Source organism: Giraffa tippelskirchi, chromosome 5, assembly GCF_054371585.1.
Source record: "Giraffa tippelskirchi isolate mGirTip1 chromosome 5, T2T-mGirTip1v1.2.pri, whole genome shotgun sequence".
NCBI classification, from domain to species: Eukaryota; Metazoa; Chordata; class Mammalia; order Artiodactyla; family Giraffidae; genus Giraffa; species Giraffa tippelskirchi.
The window spans coordinates 54,588,614-54,608,570 of NC_137279.1; the positions used below are offsets into that span (position 1 = coordinate 54,588,614).

Genomic DNA, 19,957 nt, shown 5'->3' on the forward strand with positions numbered 1-19,957 from the left:
CTATCCAAGAAGGTGTTCAGGATAGTGATCATAAAAATAATCAGAGAACCCAGACAGAATGGATGCACAGAGAGAAGTTAAAAGTTTTTAACAAAGAGTTATAAAACATAAAGAGCTACCAAACAGCAATGAAAAACAGGATAATAGAAATGAAAAATACAGTAAAGAGAATCAATAGTAAACTAAATGATACAGAGGAGCAGATTAGCAAGCTATAAGACAGAGTAGGGGAAATCACTGATGCTGAAGAGAAAAAAAGTAAAAAGAATGAAAAGAAATGAGGATAGTTCAAGGGACTTCCGGGAAAACATCGAGCACATTAATATTCACATTACAGGGGTCCCAGAAGAGAAGAGAAAGGGGCAGAGAATTTATCTGAAAACAGCACAGCTGAAAACTTCGCTAACCTTGGAAAAGAAACATACCCAAGTCCACAAGGCACAGAATTTCATAGGGGATTAACCCAAAGAGGAACATACGAAGACACATAGTAGTTAAAATGACAAAAATTAAAGAAAAAGAGTATTAAAAGCAACAAGGGAAAAACAACAAACAATATATAAGGGAATTCCCATAAAGCTATCAGCTGACTTCTCAGCAGAAACCCTGCAGCCAGAAGGGAGTGACACAATATATTTAAAGTAATGAAAAGGAAAAAGCCCACAACCAAAAATACTCTACCCAACGAGGCTCTTGTTCAGATTTTATGAAGAGATTAAAAGCTTTACAGATGAGCAAAAACTAAGTTTAGCACAACCAAACCACCTTTACAACAAATGTTAAAGGAATTTCTCCAGGCAAGAAAAGAAAAGGCCACAACTAGAAACATGAAAATCACAAAAATGAAAAAGCTCATCAGTAGAGGCAAATATAAAGGTTGGAAATCATCCACACACAAAGCTAGTAGGAAGTTTAAAATATGAAAGCAGTAAAATCTATATCCACAATAAGAAGTTAAGGGATACAGAAAATAACTAGATATACATTATGATATCAAAAACAGTAACTTTGAGGGAAGGAGTACAAAGGCAGAGTTTCAAAACTGCGTTTACAATTAAGAGACCAGCAAATAAAAACAATCGTGTGTGTGTGTGTGTGTGTGTGTGTAGCTAGATGAAAACCTCATGGTAACCACAAACCAAAAAAATTTTGATAGATATACACACAAAAGAGAAAACAAGATTCTAAACATTAACACTAAAGATAGTCATCATATCACAAAAAGAAAAGAAAGTGGGGGCAAGAGCTATAAAAACAACCTAAAACAAGTGACAAAATGGCAGTTAAGAACATACACATCAATAACTATCTTAAATTTAAATGGACTAAATGTTCCAATCAAAGGAAACAGAATAGCTAAATGGAAACAAAAACAAGCCCTGTTTATATGCTGTCTACAAGAGACTCGCTTCAGCTATAAAGACACTCACAGAATGAAAATGAAAAGATGAAAAAAGGTATTCCATGCAAATGGAAATTTAAAGAAAGCTAGGGTAGCAACACTTACATCAGACAAACTAGATTTTAAAATAGAGACTACTATAAGAGACAAAGAAGGCCACTACATAATGATCAAGGGGTCAATCCAATACGAAGATATAATCATTGTAAATATATATGCACTCAACATACGAGAACCTAAATACTTTGAGCAAATATTAAATGACACAAAGGGAGAAATCAGCTGTAACACAGTAATAGTAGGGGACTTTAAAACCCCACTGACATTAATGGATAGATCACCCAGATAGAAAATCAATAAGGAAACATTGGCCTTAAATGACACAACAGACCAGATGCACTTACTTGATATATAGAGAGCATTCCATCCAAAAGCAGATCACATGTTAGGCTACAAAACAAGCCTTGGTAAATTTAAGAAAATCGAAATTCTATCAAGCATCTTTTCCGACCACATTATGAGACCGGAACTCAACTATGAGGGGAAAAAACTGGAAAAAACACAAACACGTGGAGGCTAACAATATGCTACTAAACAACCAACAGATCACTGAAGAAATCAAAAAGAAATAAAGCATCTCAGAAAACAATAAAAATCTCAAATAAGCAACCTAACCTTACACCCAAAGCAACTAGAGAAAGAACAAATCCCAGAGTTAGTAGAAAGAAAGAAATTATAAAGAAAAGAGTAGAAATAAATGAGACACAAAGAAAATAATAGAAAAGATCCATGAAACCAAAATCTGGTTCTTTGAGAAGATAAACAAAGTTGATAAACCTTTAGCTACTCATTGAGAAAAAAAGGGAGGACACAAATCCATCAAATTAGAAATGAAAAAGGAGACATTATATCTGACACCACAGAAATACAAAGGAACATAAGAGACTACTAAAGGCAACCACAGGCCAACAAATTGGAGGACCTAGAAGAAACGAACAAATTTTTAGGAAGGTACAGCTTTCCCAGATGGAACCAGGAAGATATAGAAATATGAACAAATCAATCACAAGTAATGAAACTGAAACTGTGATTTAAAAGGAATATAAATTGGTACAACCAGTATGGAGAACAGTATGAAGATTCTTAAAAAAAAACTAAAAATAATATCATACGCTCCAAATCACTGCAGATGGTGACTGTAGCCATGAAATTAAAAGACGTTTACTCCTTGGAAGGAAGGTTATGACCAACCTAGACAGCATATTAAAAAGCAGAGACATTACTTTGCCAGCAAAGGTCCGTCTAGTCAAGGCTATGGTTTTTCCAGTGGTCATGTATGGATGCGAGAGTTGGACTATAAAGAAAGATGAGCGCCGAAGAATTGACAGTTTTGAACTGTGGTGTTGGAGAAGACTCTTGAGAGTCCCTTGGACTGCAAGGAGATCCAGCCAGTCCATTCTGAGGGAAATCAGTCCTGAGTGTTCACTGGAAGGGCTGATGTTGAAGCTAAAACTCCAATACTTTGGCCACCTGATGCAAAGAGCTGACTCATTGGAAAATACCCTGATGCTGGGAAAGATTGAAGGCAGGAGGAGAAGGGGATGACAAGAGGATGAGATGGCTGGATGGCATCACCGACTCAATGGACATAAGTTTGGGTGGACTCCAGGAGTTGGTGATGGACAGGGAGGCCTGGCGTACTGCAGTCCATGGGGTCTCAGAGAGTCGGACACGACTGAGCGACTGAACTGACTGGTGATCCAGCAATCCCACTCCTGGGCATAGATCCACAGAAAACCAGAATTTGAAAAGATACATGCACCTCCCTTTTCACTGCAGCACTATTTACAATAGCTAGGATATGGAAGCAACCCAAATATCCATCAATGCAGAAATGGATAAAGAAGATACGGTACATATATACAATGGGATATTACTCAGTCATAAAATGGAATGAAACTGTGCCATTTGCAGAGACATGGATGAACCTAGAGACTGTCATACAGAATGAAGTAAGTCAGAAAGAGAAAAACCAAATCATATACTATCACTTACATATGGAATCTAGAAAAATGATACAGGGGAACTTACTTGCAAAGCAGAAATACAGACACTGATGTAGAGAAAAAAACATATGGCCACCAATGGGGTGATGGGGAGTGGTATGAATTTCTAGGTTGGGTTTGATATATATATATACACACACATATGTGTGTGTATACACACACACACACACACACACACACACACACACATATATACTATGTATAAAACAGATAACTAATGAGAATCTACTATATAGCTCAGGGAACTCTACTCAGTGCTCTGTGGTGACCTAAACGGGAAGGAAATCCAAAAAAGAGGGGATATGTATGTATAGCCGATTTACCTTGCTGTAGAGCAGAAACTATTATTATAACACAACACTGTAAAGTAACTATACTTCAATAAAAATTAACTACAGAAAAAAAAAAAAAAAAGAGTTACCACATGATCCAGCAATCCCACTCTTGGGCATATATCCAAAGAAGATGCAAACTTTAATTCTAAAAGATACATGCAGCCCAATTTTCACAGCAGCACTATTTACAACAGCCAAGACATGGAAGAAAACCTAAACATCAATTAACAAATGAATGGCTAGAGAAGATGGAGTATATATGCACAATGGAATATTATTCAGGCATAAAAGAAGAATAAAATAATGCCATTTGCAGCAACATGGATGAACCTAGATATTATCACACCAAGTGAAGAAGTCAGATAAAGACAAGTATCATATGGTATTATTTATATGTGGAATCTGAAAAAAAGATATAAGCAAACTTATTTACAAAACAGAAATAGATTCACAGACACAGAAAACAAACTTTTAGTTACCAAAGGAGAAAGCGGGGAAGGGAGAAATAAATTAGGAGTCTGGGACTAACACATATATACTACTACATACAAAACGGATAAACAACAAAGACTTGACTCTAAAGCACAGGTAACTACATTCAGTATCTTGTAATAACCTATCATGTAAAAGAATCTGGAAAATATATATGTGTATGTGTCATATATGTACACACATATACAACTGAATTACTGAATCACTTTGGTATACACCTGAAGCTAACACAATATTATAAATCAACTGTATTTCAATTAAAAAAATAAAAAGAAGTTAAGACATGGAAGAGTCAAGGTCCAACATAATCTAATCAGAGTACCAAAATAAAATTCTAAAGAGACCAGAAGCAAGGCAACGTTCAAAAAAATAATAGTTGATAAGTATCCTCGATTTTAATTAAAAAAATAGGAATTCAAAGACAGGAGATGCAAACAGGAAGAAAAGAAATCTATTCTTAAATACACTGTAGTGAAAGTATAACACTTAAGGAAAAGAGAGAATCTTAAAAGAAGAGGGAGAGAGAAAAGACACCAACATACTGGCAGATGACTTCAGAATAGAAGCAATGGTAATAAGTAGGCAATGGAAAAGCAACTCAGAACTGGAGACTGAGCAAGGCTATCTTTCAAGAAATGGGCACAATATACTTCCATATTTAAAAAAAAAGTTTATAACAATTATCACCAAAAGATATCTATAAGCAAAAGGGAAAATGACCTCCAAAGGAAAACCTGAGATGGAAAAGAAATGGCAAAAGAATAATAATTTTAAAATATGTAGCTGATTCTAAACAACCTAAGATTTAGAGGAGGAGGGGAGGGAGAGGAGGAGGAGAGTTAATAATAGCATTGAGGTCAGAAGGAAGATGATAGAAGGCAAAGACATTTTTTTTCTCACAATGGATGGTCCTGCACACCCACTCTGGAAATCAATGGTATGGACTATACATACACAGATGTTCAGTTACAGCAGATAGCAATGTTGGCTACAATCATTTCAAAAGTCTTCTTAAAGAAAGTGTGGGATAAGGGGAAAACAACAAAGGTTTCTTTGAGGAAAGGTTCAGGAATCAGATGAGCATAGCAGACCCTGTTCTTCCTCTAATTATCTCATGTCATCATGAATGTTCTTTTAAAATCTCTGAGACAGAAACAAAACAAAATCCCGAAGAAGCAATAGCATGAGCACAGCAACGCTGAAGACATCGGAGATTGGTTATGACCTTGGGCAGGTCACTTCACTCTCTGAGGGCTTTGTAGTAAGTTCCCTTCCCAGTGTTACTAATATATTTTGATGACAAAGGAAAAAATTCAAACGGGGAACATTATAGGACTGCTCTCTTATATATTACTGCCAGTCATTGTGTTGGCACTGGCGATCCAGAACAAAGGAGACAAAAGTAAATTAGCAATTAGAAGGCAATGTGATAGGTCCCGTGACACGTGATGTACGCACATGGTACAGATAAAATCCAACAGTAGTGGCAAAAGCATGATTCTCTCCTGCCTTTTCACATAATTAACAATTATTCCCAGTAGGCAAACTACTGACGTCCACCTTAGTAGTACCATTACGGTCACCACAGTGAATTTCGGATTTTTGAAAAGAATCATCATCAAGAGTTTTGTTATTAAAAGTTTCAAGATAAATTGATCCAAAGTCCATTTTACAAGATCCCAAGAAGGAATCAAGTTAATTTCCTTTGTACTGACCAAAATTTCACCACAGAAAGCTAGCTGGGACACTTTGGATCCATAGCAATTAGCAAAACTAGTTTTCCTAAAACATGAAAAAAAATTGTTTCCTAAAACATATTTCAGGAAAATTGTTTAGAAAATTTGTTTAGAAAAATTGTTTCCTAAAACATGAAAAAAAAATTTTTCATTTAAAAGCACAAAAGAGTAATGGCAATATATTCTCTATATCCATGCTGGAATTATCCAAGTATAACCTAACAGAGGAAAAATAAGGAAATATCCATTCAAATACCCATTCTCTTTCTGGACTTATTTAAAACCTAAAATCAAACACATTTTGCATAAATTAATTCTACGATACTCAACATATGCTTTCTACTTCACTAGGAAGTATTCACTGCCTTTAATCATCGGTTGTTCTATTGTATTTAGCCATTTGAGGCCTATTAACAATGCACATACAAACCCTTCATCTAAGAAAATACTGAAAAAACACACAGAATGTTCTCAAAGAAAAGCAATTCTTTCTCATTCTACTATGCACTAGTAGTAAAGAGAATATTTACTACTAATGTTACAGTGCTGTAACATCAGTCTTCTGAATTGTTTTATATATAATATTAATGTTCACTTATATACCCTCAATATATATTAGTGAAAGGTAGATACTACATATTCCCAAAGATACCAAATCCATTCATGTATGACTAAAATGTTCATAACAAGTGCAAATGACAATAAAATTCCAAGGTTCTTTAATTATTTTGTTTAAATTATTTTCAGCAATCATAAAAGGTGTTTAGTTATGTCCTTAATATTCCAAAAGGCTTACCAGCATTTGATACTCACACGAATTTAAGTTTTTCACAACCATTTTTTTTTAAATGTCAATTTCACTGAAAACAGCTACAAACAAATGTTCATTTTGATTACCATCCTGGTCTTTGTATATTAGCTAACCAGTAGATTTGTTGCTTTATCTCACTGATGAGAAGAAGTAAGCTAGAATGAGTAATGACATTTACTACCAACCAGAGAATAGACAGAGACACAAATGGTGATTCAATAGCCATCACTGGTGATCCCTCTGATTAAAAACCTATAGCACCTATAAAACAATTCAGCCATATTTACACACAGCTTTCTACTGTACACTATTTCTTTGGGACTCTATTTACCTTCCTTCTTAAGTTCCTTGAGGGAAGAGGCCTTGTCTTAAATGTTAATACTACCTCCGCATCCCTTGTAGCTCAAAAACAAAACTGAGTGCCTACTTGCTGATAAATTAACAGCTATAGTACAACAGACACTTTCCATGGCATTCAGAGGAAAATCAGGATGTGGGTAAAGACAGCAGCCTAAGAGAGTATAGTTATGCACGATGGAACCAACAACAAGGGACAAGATCATAAAAGCAACTTAGAAAAACCATGTCCAGAAACAGAGCAGATGCATTTACATAGCATATTCATTTTCAGAAGCAAAATGTAGTACACTGCTATTGCTTAACGGAACTCCCCCCTTTTTCTTGGTTTACATGTGATGCTGCATTTTGTACTACTGCCTGATAGATATTTGTATAATGCTATCTCATGTCTGTATAAAGCAGACATCAGGCTGTGGAAAAAGCTGTACTATTCAGTCCAAAAGAAAATAAGAACAATGTATTTTTCCCCCTTTCTTAGGTTAAAAACACAGTGTTTTGCTCATAAAAGCAAAGGTCATCATTTGCCTACTTTTCATTCATACTGAATGACATTGTTTTTTTGAAGATTTTCTGTTAGAAAAATCCTGTCCCACCTTAGCTTTAAAATCAGCTTTAACCCAATTTTGCGTCTTTTCCCGTCATCTTCTTCAATCTCTCAACCAAAATTATGTATCAATTATATTTTTAAAAACAGGCTTTTAGAAAACAGTTATGTTGTAAACTAAGTTATAATTTACGGTGTCAGCAGCCTTGCACTGTATCTTTACCATTTGAAATGCAGGACACTAAATAGCACATAAGCATACTCTGAAATTTCCTGGATCTTCGACAGTCTCTTACCAGAATTTCGTCTCCCTTCTATCAAGTTTCTGTGTTCCTCTACGCTCCAAGATTAAATAAACTGTTTACACACCTCCCTCCAACACTTTGGCGGTGAGTTTGTATGTCTTCTATCTTGTATCTTTTGTCTAAGAATCCCAAAGCCCTTCATTATTTTATTTTACCAACCCTATGAAGACTCTCCAACCAAGAGTTGGAGAGTCAAGGAGTTGACTTGACAGAGATTGGACGGCAGACCAAAACTTAGTACCCCTCTAAGGGGTACTCAAAACCGGTCAGAAAAATCAGCCAAGGCCCTCTTTACAGGTCATGAGGGCCCTTTGCCACAAAGGAACTCATGCATTCACATACAACTGTACTTTTCAGAACATGGAAATACAACTGATTTGGTTCTTTCGGTTTTCAGAAGTTTAAACACCGGGAACATCAGCATCGAGATGAAAACTCCTGAGGGCAATTTGATCAAAGGCACAGAAAATCCTTCCTTCAAAGAAACGCACCTTGTGACACTCCAAGGAGGAGGAGAGGTATTTAAAGCAAAACCTGCCCTGAATTATTACCACTGACTTGAGGAAGAGAAGCAAAAGCCGTTGGCTTCACTGGGCTTTTAAACATTTTGCCGTCACCCTGGGACCACAGAAGGGGGTGGTGAAATTCTTCCACTCGTTTCTATGGAAGAGTATCACTCAGCAGTATAAACTCACACCCCAACACACACACACGCACACACACTTCCGTCTCTATTCCCCTTCTCGTCCCTTCCATTCCCGACCATCCCCCTTTAGTGACCAAGACCCAACTGTGGACCTAATGTGATAAAAAGCAAAGTCATGGGGCAATGCAGGGGGTGGGGTGCAAAGGACCGAAAGAGCCAGAAAAGCAAAGGGGGAAGAGGCAGTCGGTCGGCTCATCTGTGATCATAAGGCAAACATTCGGGTGGGGAATACGGAATGCCGAATGGAAATAAAGCCCTCCGGGATGCCAACTCTGCCACCTCCTTGTGCCTCTCTGCCCTCCATCACCCCATCCTTCCCCCGGAGGACCACCTCCGCGGGGAGGGCGCCACCGACGGCGCCCCCCAACCCTCACCCTTCAGAGGAAAGCAGCGAAATGGGGCTGGAAAGGACAGGGGCTGAGCTGGGGGGCGAGGGTCACGCCGGGCTCCGGGTGGAGACCCTGCGGCGGGTGGCCGCCCTGGGGACCCCGGGCGGCCCACGCGGAAGGTGAAGCGGGGATCGGCGGGCAGCGTCCGGCCCCACCGCTGCCGGGGAGGCTCCGGCTACTCACGTTCTCCGTGTCCCGCTCCTTCACCGTCGGCAATGGCGTCCGGGCCGACATTTTGTGCGGGCGGCGGGGTCGGGCCGGGGTCTCGCGGGCCGGGCCGGGCCCGGGCTTGCTGCGGGCCCCGGGGGCGAGAGGCAGGGGTTGCGGCCGCTTCGCGCGAAGCCGGGGCCGGGCCGGGGAGAGCGGCTCCCGCAGGCCGCGGGCGGTGCAACAAGCGGCCGCGGCAGGGGAACCGGGGGGGGACTGAGGACGCGGAGGAAGAGGAGGGGGAGCCGCTTCCCGCGGCGGTGCCGCCGGGGGGACGCGGGCCGGGGCGAGGGAGGGCTCCGGGTGAGGGCGGTTGCCCGGCGCGGGCCGGGCGGCGAGGCCGGCGGGACGCGACGCCGAGGCTGGGAGGCGGGGCGGGAGCCGGAGAGGGGCGGTGTGGGGCGGGGGTGGGGGGGGGGCGGTGTCCGGGCCCCGCTAGGCTCTCCGGGCCATGGCCGAAGGCGAAGCGGCGCCGCAAATCACTGCCTGGCTCGTCCCGCCGAGTGCGGCCGGGAGCCGGGAGCCGCGGCCCTGACAGCACCGCCCGCGCCGCGCCCCCACGCCCCGCCTCAGGTGAGCGGCGCCGCCCGGCCAAGCCGCAGCCACGCGCCCGGGGCCCAGCGCGGCTGCGCCCCCGCGCCCCCGGCGCGCCAGCCCAGACTCAGAGTCCCGCGCGGTCTCCGCCGCCGCCGCCGCCGCCGCCGCCGCCGCGCCTGAACCGGGAGGAGCGGCCCGAGCCGGCTGCGCGAGGAGCGGCGGGCGCGGCGCGCTGCGCCCAGAGGCACTTGGCGGCCGCCGCCGGGTGGGCGGGCGCCAGCCGAGGGGGGCCTCTCCATTCATTCCCTCATTAGGGATGCGGGGCCGCCTCCTCCTCCTCCTTCCGCGCTCCATCGCCCGTCTGTCCCCGTGTTTATTTTTGTTTCTCGCCCCCACCCGCGGAGTACGGTAGTCTCTCAGAGCTTCTGGTGGATTTAATTTTTGATTAGTGTTTGGGTTTTGCCGGGGGTAGGGGGGAGGTGAGAGGGCGCTGATGCAATTGAGTGGTCCTTTTTTGTCCGTTTCATGGGGTGGAGGAGGCGGGAGGAGAGAATGGGTACGATCCTACGCTGGATCCTATCTGCTATCTCGGGACTTCTATTAAATTCATCGCCTCCTTCGCCGTTCCCCAGCTTTCTCAGTTTCTGTCCTCCCCCGAGCCCTCTCGGTCCCCGTCTCCCGGGAGCCGTTTGGTTCAGGGTCACCCTCATAGTTGGGGAGAGGGCATAAAAGCCCCCCCTAAAAGCGCCAGCAGCCTCGGAGGCGGTGCTCCGGGACGCTGTGCGACGAGCTCCGGCCAGACGGCTCGCCGATGTGCCGGGTCAGGATGGCTTCCTAGGGAACCCGGCCGGCGGAAGAGGTCGCCAGGCGCCCACCGCGGCACCCTCGGAGTAGCTGAGACCCGGGAGTCAGGACGTCTACTCTGGCTGATCGTCACTTCCTGGGACGCAAGGAAGTGTCACTTAGGCGAGCCTTTTTAGGGAGGGAGGTGAGCTGGCTCTGATTTGTCCTGTCCTACCTCCCCCAGGTGGTTTTAATCACCCTGCCACCCACCTGCCACTTCTTACATCCTGCAGACCCACCTCTGTAATGCGTTACCCAGGGCCCATTAGCCCCTAAAAAGCAATGCTGCTTCTTTCTATCTAATTTGAAAGCTTACATTTTGCACACTCAGCCTCTAGAACAAAAACCATACCATTTCCCTATTCCTCCTCTTTCCAGCATGTCTTTTTCACATTCTTTCATGACTGGAAGATAAAAGGAGCAGGAGATAGAAGGGGATAAATCCAGTTTTTGAGCTACTTTCTCAAACCCATTGGGAATCTTAAGATGATGGGAAATTCCTCTTTTCTCCTGAAGTTCATCCATTTGCACCAGATGGCTTTTACCATTACTTTAACAACTCATTAAAGGTTGTTTCTGAAAACTTGACACTCGACCCTTAAAACATGTTACAAAAGACTTAAAAATAGCAGGCAGGGAGGTCCTCTGAGGAAAAAAATCTCACCCAGCATATAAATTCACTTCTAGACCATCATCTACGTGTTTATTTCTTTAACATTTTATTTGTAGACACATCTCGATTTCACAAAGCCAGTAAAAAAGTCACAAGATCCCTTAGGTGTTCATCACCATTCCTCAAACAGAATTCAGGCTTCAGAACTACAAGGCTGCATACTAAAAACTGGTGTGCCATTGGGAATGCCAAGCTTTCTCAGTCCTTCTGCAGAGGTCCTGAATCATTAAGATATACCGAAGTTGCCAGGGTAGAAGCTTGTACTTTACTGATCAACTACAGCCACTGCTACAATTCACGGTGCAGCCACTCAAGAGTATCTCATGTGGCAATAGTACCCTGTTAACATGAGAGGAAACAAGCATCTGTGAAAGGGTGTTCAACCCCATTGGAGTATGAATCAGTCCTTGAACTGGTAGCTTGGATGTTGTTTTTTTCAGTGTCCACTCACATGTTATCCTATGTCTTTATCTGTATGGTGACCCAGACAGGCATATTTCTTCCCATTTTACAATATTCCACTCAACTGGCTTATTCAAAATCACGGATGCACCAGGTTAATGGTGTACAGAAAAAAAGATAACTAGAATGTATGGTACAGTTCAATCTTGCAGTGGTCAAAAGATCAACAGCCCTCCCCTGACCCTGTAAGGTCATTATACCTCTGAAATACAATGGCTAATTAGAGACAGAGCTCAAAGGAGCGCCCAGGATTCTGGCCTAATAGCTTCTAAAATTTTGACGTACACGTTCAAAGTCTTGGGTAATATTCCATTGTATGTATATGCTACATCTTCCTTCTAATGGACTATTACTCAGCCATAGAAAGGAATGAGATTGAGTCATTCACAGAGACACGGATGGACCTAGAGTCTGTCATACAGAGTGAAGTAAGTCAGAAAAACAAATATTGTATATTAATGCATGCATGTGGAATCTGGGAAAATGATACAGATGAACCTAGAGCAGGAATGGAGACGCAGATGTGGAGAATGGATGTGTGAACAAGGGTGGGGAGGTGAATTGGGAGATTGGGATGGACATATGTGCATTGCCGTGTGTGCTACTTAGTGGGAACGTGCTGTATAGCACAGGGAACTCAGCGTGATGCTCTGCAATGACCTAGATGCGTGGGATGGAGAGGGGAGGGAGGTTCAAGACAAAAGGGATGTATGTATACATATGGCTGATTCACTTCATTGTACAGCAGAAATTAACACAACAGTGTAAATCAACTATACTTCAATAAAAATTTTTTAAATTAAAAATCTTTTTAAAAAGTCTTCAGTAAATCCCTTAGCTATATTTGCTGCATTGTGCTCACATGTTGAAACTTACTGAATATTACATACTAATAATGAGGGATACTTATTTTTTAAATCAACCCATAAAGATGGCTTTATAGCAATGGAACTATATTCAAAGACATTTGTTACTAGACGTATAACTCAAATCCATAATTATGGTTAACAAAATAGACTAGAAACAACTCTATCCAAAAATGGCATTCAAACAATCCTGTTCATACCCACAATTTTAGGCTTGGTACATAAATTTCACTTTACTTGGGTTAGAAAAAAGTCATTGTGTCTTTTAAAAGATATCACTTTCCTGACAAAAGTCTGTATAGTCAAAGCTATGGTTTTTCCAATAGTCATGTACAGATGTGAGAGTTCAACCATAAAGAAGGCTGAGCACCATAGAACTGATATTTTTGAACTGTGGTGTTGGATAAGACTTTTGAGAGTCCCTTGGACTGCAAGGAGATCAAACTAGTCAATCCTAAAGGAAATCAGTCCTGAATATTCATTGGAAGAACTGATGCTGAAGCTGAAGCTCCAATACTTTGGCCACCTGACGCAAAGAACAGACTCATTTGAAAAGACCCTGATGCGGGGAAAGATTGAGGGCAGGAGGAGAAGGGGACGACAGAGGATGAGATGGTTGGATGGCATCACCGACTCAGTGTACATGAATTTGAGGAAACTCCCAGATATAGTGTTGGAAAGAGGAGCCTGGTGTGCTGCAGTCCATGGGGTTACAAAGAGTTGGACATGACTTAGTGACTGAAAAAAACTACAAAATTGAGTGTTTACTACTATGTGAGGTCACCCCCCCTTAAAATGGCATGAGGCAGTACTGTGACTGAATTAAAACTGTTTAGCCATAGTCCTTAATAGTGAGAATGCTCATAAGCAAATTTTTTTTGTGTCACTATATATAGCTTCTTGTGCCAGTGACTATGAAGAAATGACCAAAGGAATATCTTAAGGCTTTTAGTAATTTTCCTTAGGGTTATTAACTAAATGGGGCATGTTTAATATAGAGATTTCTAACCTCTAAGGTTAATAAGGGTAATACAGGTTTCAGGAAAAAATTGAAATAATGCAACAAAAGAAGAAAAATTTAAAATATGTATGAGGTGCTAAACCCACAATGAAATGTGCTGAATGAGCACAGTCTTCCAGCAGCTCTGTGGAGCAGAATCCTCTAGAACTACACTGTTGTATACAGCAGGTACTAATTACAGGCAGCTACTGAGCTCTTGACTGGTTGCCCCTGTGACTGAGGAACTGACTTTTTCATTTGATATCACTTCATATAATTTGAAAACTGACATTTGATTCAGTTATTGGAAAATTTTAAATTATGTTGGGTAAAACTTGGGTACATGAATCTATCTTTTCAACTATAAATATTCTGAAATCTAAATACAGATTTAGATAAATTTAAAAAATTTATCATCTAGATTGAGATGTGCTCTGAATATAAAATGCAGGCCAGTTTTTAAGTACTTAGGGAAAAAAGTGTAAGGTATCACTTTAATAGATTTTATATTGATTATATATCAAAATCCTCATATGTTGACATCGGTTAAATAAAATACATTATTAAAATTAATTTCAGCAGTTTCTTTTTACTTTTTCAAATGTGGATACTGAAAAACATAAAATTACGTATGTGATTTAAATCATATTGGTCAGCATTTCTCCATAAAGTAAAAATTGAGAATATAGTGATTTAATTGCTGAAGAATCAAAGGCCTTGATTAGAAGCTGTTAATAATTTGTTCTTTGACTCAACAAACATTTATTAAGTGCTACTCTACCACGTGCCAAGCACTGAACTGCTCAAAGGATATATTCTTCACCTAATAGTTACTGGCAGTTATCATTATAATATTCTTTTTACAGAGCTAAATAAAAAACATGGTGAACTCATACAAATGTTCACAGATAATAGTCATTTATAAACAATTTATTAAATGTGACATATTCAGAAGAACTTATAACAAATTCAGAAAACTATACATTTTTTATCATCTGCTTTAAATGTGTCCAGTGTCTGATAGAATTGACCAATCAATAACTGTTTGTTGAAGGCATATGTGGTTTCAATAGGCTACAAAGCTGTCTCCAATCTCTCATTTAACCCAAAACAAGGAAACTACAAAGAGGTTTTGTAACTTTGGGTTTTGTACCCAAGAGTTATCCTAGCTAAAGAGAAACATGGTCAGTTCCTTTCATAAGATAAACTGGATCCTGATTGCTCTCCTATGGTTAACAAGCTAAGTTTTTATTGCATGTCAACAAACACTACTCAAAATGGTGAATCAATGAAATGGAAAAGGGTCTCAAAAGGAAAGATATATTTTATCTTATAAACTGTCTTTTTTTTTAGGTTGGGCCACTCTGCATGTTGCAAACACAATCTCTGTCGAGGTGGCATTTAACCTCCTTCTGTTCCCCACAAGGACTCTAGGCTCAGCAATATCTCACTGTTTGGAATTCCCCACATGCAGCATATTGCTTTATTCCTCTGCACCTTTGTTATCTGTTCTCGCTTTTTGAAATATTCTCCCCTATTTTCTGCCTTATGGAATTCAAGTTGATCTTTAAACACCAGCTTTTGGAAGGGTTCCCTGACATACTTACTCCTCCCCATACCACAGAGTTAATTAATCTCCCCCAGGCCCACTATCTTGGGCTTCCCTGGTGGCTCAGATGGTAAAGAATCTGCCTGCAATGCAGGAGACTTGGACTTGATCCCTGGGTCAGGAAGATCCCCCAGAGAAGGGAATGGCAACCCACTCCAGTATTCTTGCCTGGAGAATTCGTGGACAGAGAAGCCTGGCAGCCTACAGTCTGTGGGGTTGCAAAGAGTCAGACATGACTGAGTGTCACCCACTGTCTATACCTTGCCCAGTCTTCTACTGTTGGTCCATTTGAGCTGTGTGTACCTGACTGGTCCCCCACCCAACTATGAGCTGAGTCAAGAAGGGAAATATGTCCTATTTAACTCTTTTCACCCAATGCCTAGCAGCAGTACCTAGAAATTAGTAGATACTCAATTTCCTAAATGACTTTTACTGAGTTGTCTCCTGTTGTAAATTTTCCAGCACTTCCACATTCTTCTGAGTTTCTAAGAAGCATTACATGGGAATTGAAAAGATGTTACAGCAGAATCATTCAAGTTTACAACCAGGGACTTCAGGAATAGCTAAGAGTTCACATAGTATACAAAATATCTTCCTAAATAAATGTTACTGATTGTGTAGCAAAGAGACTGTTCTGTCTCCTGTAGAGCAGTTTCTTAATGCAGTGCTGCTAATTTTACTATTTTGTAATTTTACTGTAATCATTCATTTTTATCCATACAGAAGAGTTGCTGCTCACTGATATTTCATGAAAACAGTGTTTTAAATGAGTATCTTCATAAACCAAAGTATACTAACAGTAAATCTTAGGAGGAAGTACTTAAAGGTAGGCTGAAGAATTAAAAGTGTAATAACACAATGACGGAGTGCTGAAAGCAATAAAGCTGGCAAGTCAACTCCAGGGAGGAGTCGTCAGCAATCAGGTGGCTCTTTCTAAGCAAAAACAGCAGACTGAGCACCATAGCATCACTTGGCAGTACAAATTGGAAGAGCGAAATGACTACTGCAGATGAGTGATGCATGAGTCTTTAGCAACATCAAAAAAAAAAACACAGATGAAAATCAGCCTTAATAGCATCATCTTCAAATAAAGGGACATTGGTTCTGTATAGACTCATACAGGTGTGGATACACCCACACTATTGCACCTTTCAAACTGTAGTTTCATAATGTCACATAGGAAGCAAAACAATCCTTTCAAAGTCTTATGGTAGCCACCTAAACACAAGAGTTTGGTCATCTTTCACTTGGCCTTTACAACTACAAACTGACACATAATGTAATTCAACATCCATTTAAGCAATCTGTAATTTGATTAGCTGACTTCATGGATAGTATACTGGATGAATGGTTCCTTTAAATTCTTATACTTATTTTCTGACTATAAAAATATCAGTTTTGTAGCTTCTTTTCATTAACTCTACTTAATTTACTCAATCCCTTCAAACTGTTTTTGCCATATTAAATGTTACATTACTTACACTTTGATGGTTTTCTTTCCTTCCTACTTAAATATGGACACCACTTGTTACTTCGCTTTTCTTTCATTCATTCATTAAAAAATACTGAGCCCTGCTAATGCCAGGCACTATATTAAGCTCTTCAGAAAGAGCAGTAGATAAAATAGACAAAAGACCCCATCCTCAGGAAGTTAACATTTGGCTAGGCACTTTCAGTGTCTAGACAGTTCAAAAGCAGAGGCTTCCATAAAACAAATAACATTTTCCGAAACTATGCATTGGTTATTTTGCGCTTTTAGCAAACATAAGCTCCCAGGTCTAATTTATTTTTTTAAGTAATGAATTGCAGTAGTTAAATCTTTTCTTCAATCCAAAGGTAATTGCTTTCTCTCTTAATACTTTGGCCTCTCTCCAGTAAGCTTTTGTATAAACGGCTTCAACTGGTTCCACAAGTAGCATAGGTACTTTAAAATCACAATAAAGATGTCTTCGTGACCAGGTGGCTTGTATTTGATCTACATTTTGTAATATTATCCTTTATTATCTTGACACCAGCATATTTACCACATTTCATCCTTAGGGACTGCTTTATCTTCAGTCACTGGTAGTTTTTCTTTTTTTTTCCTTTTCTATTAGCGCAGATAAACTGTCAGTATGTTAGTAGTTCAGCAAGAATCATATAATAGATAGGAATCTGCATATAGAACCATTTTAGCAGAATTTTTTTCAGAAGAAAGAAACGGTTTTGGAAATTTCCTATCAGTCCTAAGAAAAAAAGCCCCACTACTCATTTTAATGGAACATTCTATTTTCCTATGCAGCTCTTACAGTAATGATGATAAGGAGGCTCTGTGGGTGTTTTTTTCCAGTGCCTAGAATATGGGGATAACTCAACAAAGATTGGAGAAATGAATCATCAGTTTTATAATTTCTCTGAATTTAAACATATGTTTTCAGATCCTAGATTTCTTGCAGACAACCTTGGTATATTGCCACTCATACATGAAGAAATCAGTTTAGGTTTCCCTCAATCTTTTCAAACTGTCTCTTCATAGTCACCACTTAGGCCCTTCCATTGCTTAATAGGTCAAGTTGCCAAGGATCCAGATGAAATTTTCCCACTCTTTGCCAGTATCTTTCTTTTCTAGTTCTAAAACAAGTATCCAGATTCCTAAAGTTAGAAATGCCTCTTTTTAAAGGCATCACAACCATGAAATATGCATCTTAGAAGACTACCATGGTTAGAATTCAAGTTTACTTTTATGTAAAAAAAATGTATTTCCTTTGTAATATTTTTAGTCGTTCTTGCTGCCTCCTTATCTCATATTAAATCTTAATTCCACTTGAACACCATGCCACAAATCCATTGCATATTACCGAGTGTTAATGTCTACTATGTGCTCTGTGTTATGCATGCTAAGAGGAGATATACCAAAGTCTGACACTGACATGTTACAAATAATTTTTACATCAATAGAGCAAGACTTACATAGCATAAGTTGAGTTGAGCATTCCAAGCGGTCACTCTGAAGAAGTCTGTAGTGCTGTGATGTCACACATTAGGAACCCCTCTTTTGTAATTGCCTCTGAAGCCTGTGACACAAGCTACTGTGTATTCTCAGTGGTGGTAAGTCATCATCTTTGAAGGGTTTATTTTAATGAAGAGTCATTCAGAACAAACTCCATGGCATAGTATGGGTGATTCAATTGGATAGTCTCACATTTGATCAAACATTAGAAATGTAATATTTGCAAAATATTTTCTTGTATTCTTCAAGCTGGATCATGTTTTAAAGAAGTGTTTAAAGCATTGAAAGATGACAGCCTCTTTGGAATAAGTATAGAACCTTAAAAAGTGACTATTTTAAGACATGTTCTCTTTTTTTATCATTGTTTTCAGAATCACTTCTGCTTGTGGTTATGTGGCTCATAAAGTTAAGGAACATGAACACTTGACAGAATGACGTGAGAAGCTGAATAACAAAATACAGTGCTAATTGCTAAGTGCCCAATGGCTATGGAGGAGCCTGGTAGGCTGCGGTCCATGGGGTCGCGAAGAGTCGGACACAACTGAGCAACTTCACTTTCACTTCTCACTTTCATGCATTGGAGAAGGAAATGGCAACCCACTCCAGTGTTCTTGCCTGGAGAATCCCAGGGACAGCGGAGCCTGATGGGCTGCCATCTATGGGGTCGCACAGAGTCGGACACGACTGAAGCAACTTAGCAGCAGCAGCAGCAATGGGTATGAGAGGCAGTGTTTACAGATGGCCAAGAAACATATGAAAAGGTACTCAGCACCACTAACCATCAGGGAAATGCACATCAAAATGACAACAAGAGATCACCTCACACCCGTTAGGATGATTATTATCAAAAGACAAGAAATCACAAGTGCTGGTGAGGATACGGAAAAAAAGAAACCCTGTGCACCATTGGTGGGAATGTAAATTTAGCGACTATTATGGAAAACAGTATGGAGATAGGCGATACCCCATAAAATCAAAAACAGAACTACCGCATGATCCAGCAATTTCACTTCTGGATATATATTAGAGGAAAATGAAAGCACTAGTTGATATATATATATATATGCTGCTGCTGCTGCTAAGTCTCTTCAGTCGTGTCCGACTCTGTGCGACCCCATAGACGGCAGCCCATCAGGCTCCCCCATCCCTGGGATTCTCCAGGCAAGAACACTGGGGTGGGTTGCCAGTTCCTTCTCCAATGCATGAAAGTGAAAAGTGAAAGTGAAGTCGCTCAGTCGTGTCCAACTCCCAGAAACCCCATGGACTGCAGCCTACCAGGCTCCTCCATCCATGGGATTTTCCAGGCAAGAGTACTGGAGTGGGGTGCCACTGCCTTCTCCAGATATATAAATATATAAAATACACTACCATGTGTAAAATAGATAGATAGTGGAAGCTGCTATAAAGCACAGGAAGCTTAGTGCTCTGTGATTACCTAGAGGGGTGGGGTGGGGTGGGATTGGGTAGGAGGAAGGTCCTAAAGAGAGGAGATATATGTATACATATAGCTGATTTACTTAATTGTATAGCAGAAATTAATACAACATTGTAAAGCAATTATATTTGAATAAAACATATATGTACCCCCATATTTATTGCAGCAGTATTTACAATAGCCAAAACAT

The 19,957-nt window shown here is 40.4% G+C and overlaps 1 protein-coding gene across 5 annotated transcripts in view; it reads right to left on the reverse strand.

Moving 5' to 3' along the window:
* The window catches only part of MARK1 (microtubule affinity regulating kinase 1), a 129,350-nt gene extending 119,639 nt beyond the window's left edge, over nucleotides 1-9,711 (reverse strand). For all 5 annotated transcript variants that reach the window (XM_081491960.1, XM_081491957.1, XM_081491959.1 and 2 more), the window contains exon 1: nucleotides 9,330-9,711. In XM_081491960.1, the coding sequence (XP_081348086.1) occupies nucleotides 9,330-9,380 (51 nt within the window). In that variant the 5' untranslated portion in view covers nucleotides 9,381-9,711. The remainder of the gene's footprint in view (nucleotides 1-9,329) is intronic.
* Nucleotides 9,712-19,957: the final 10,246 nt, after the last annotated feature.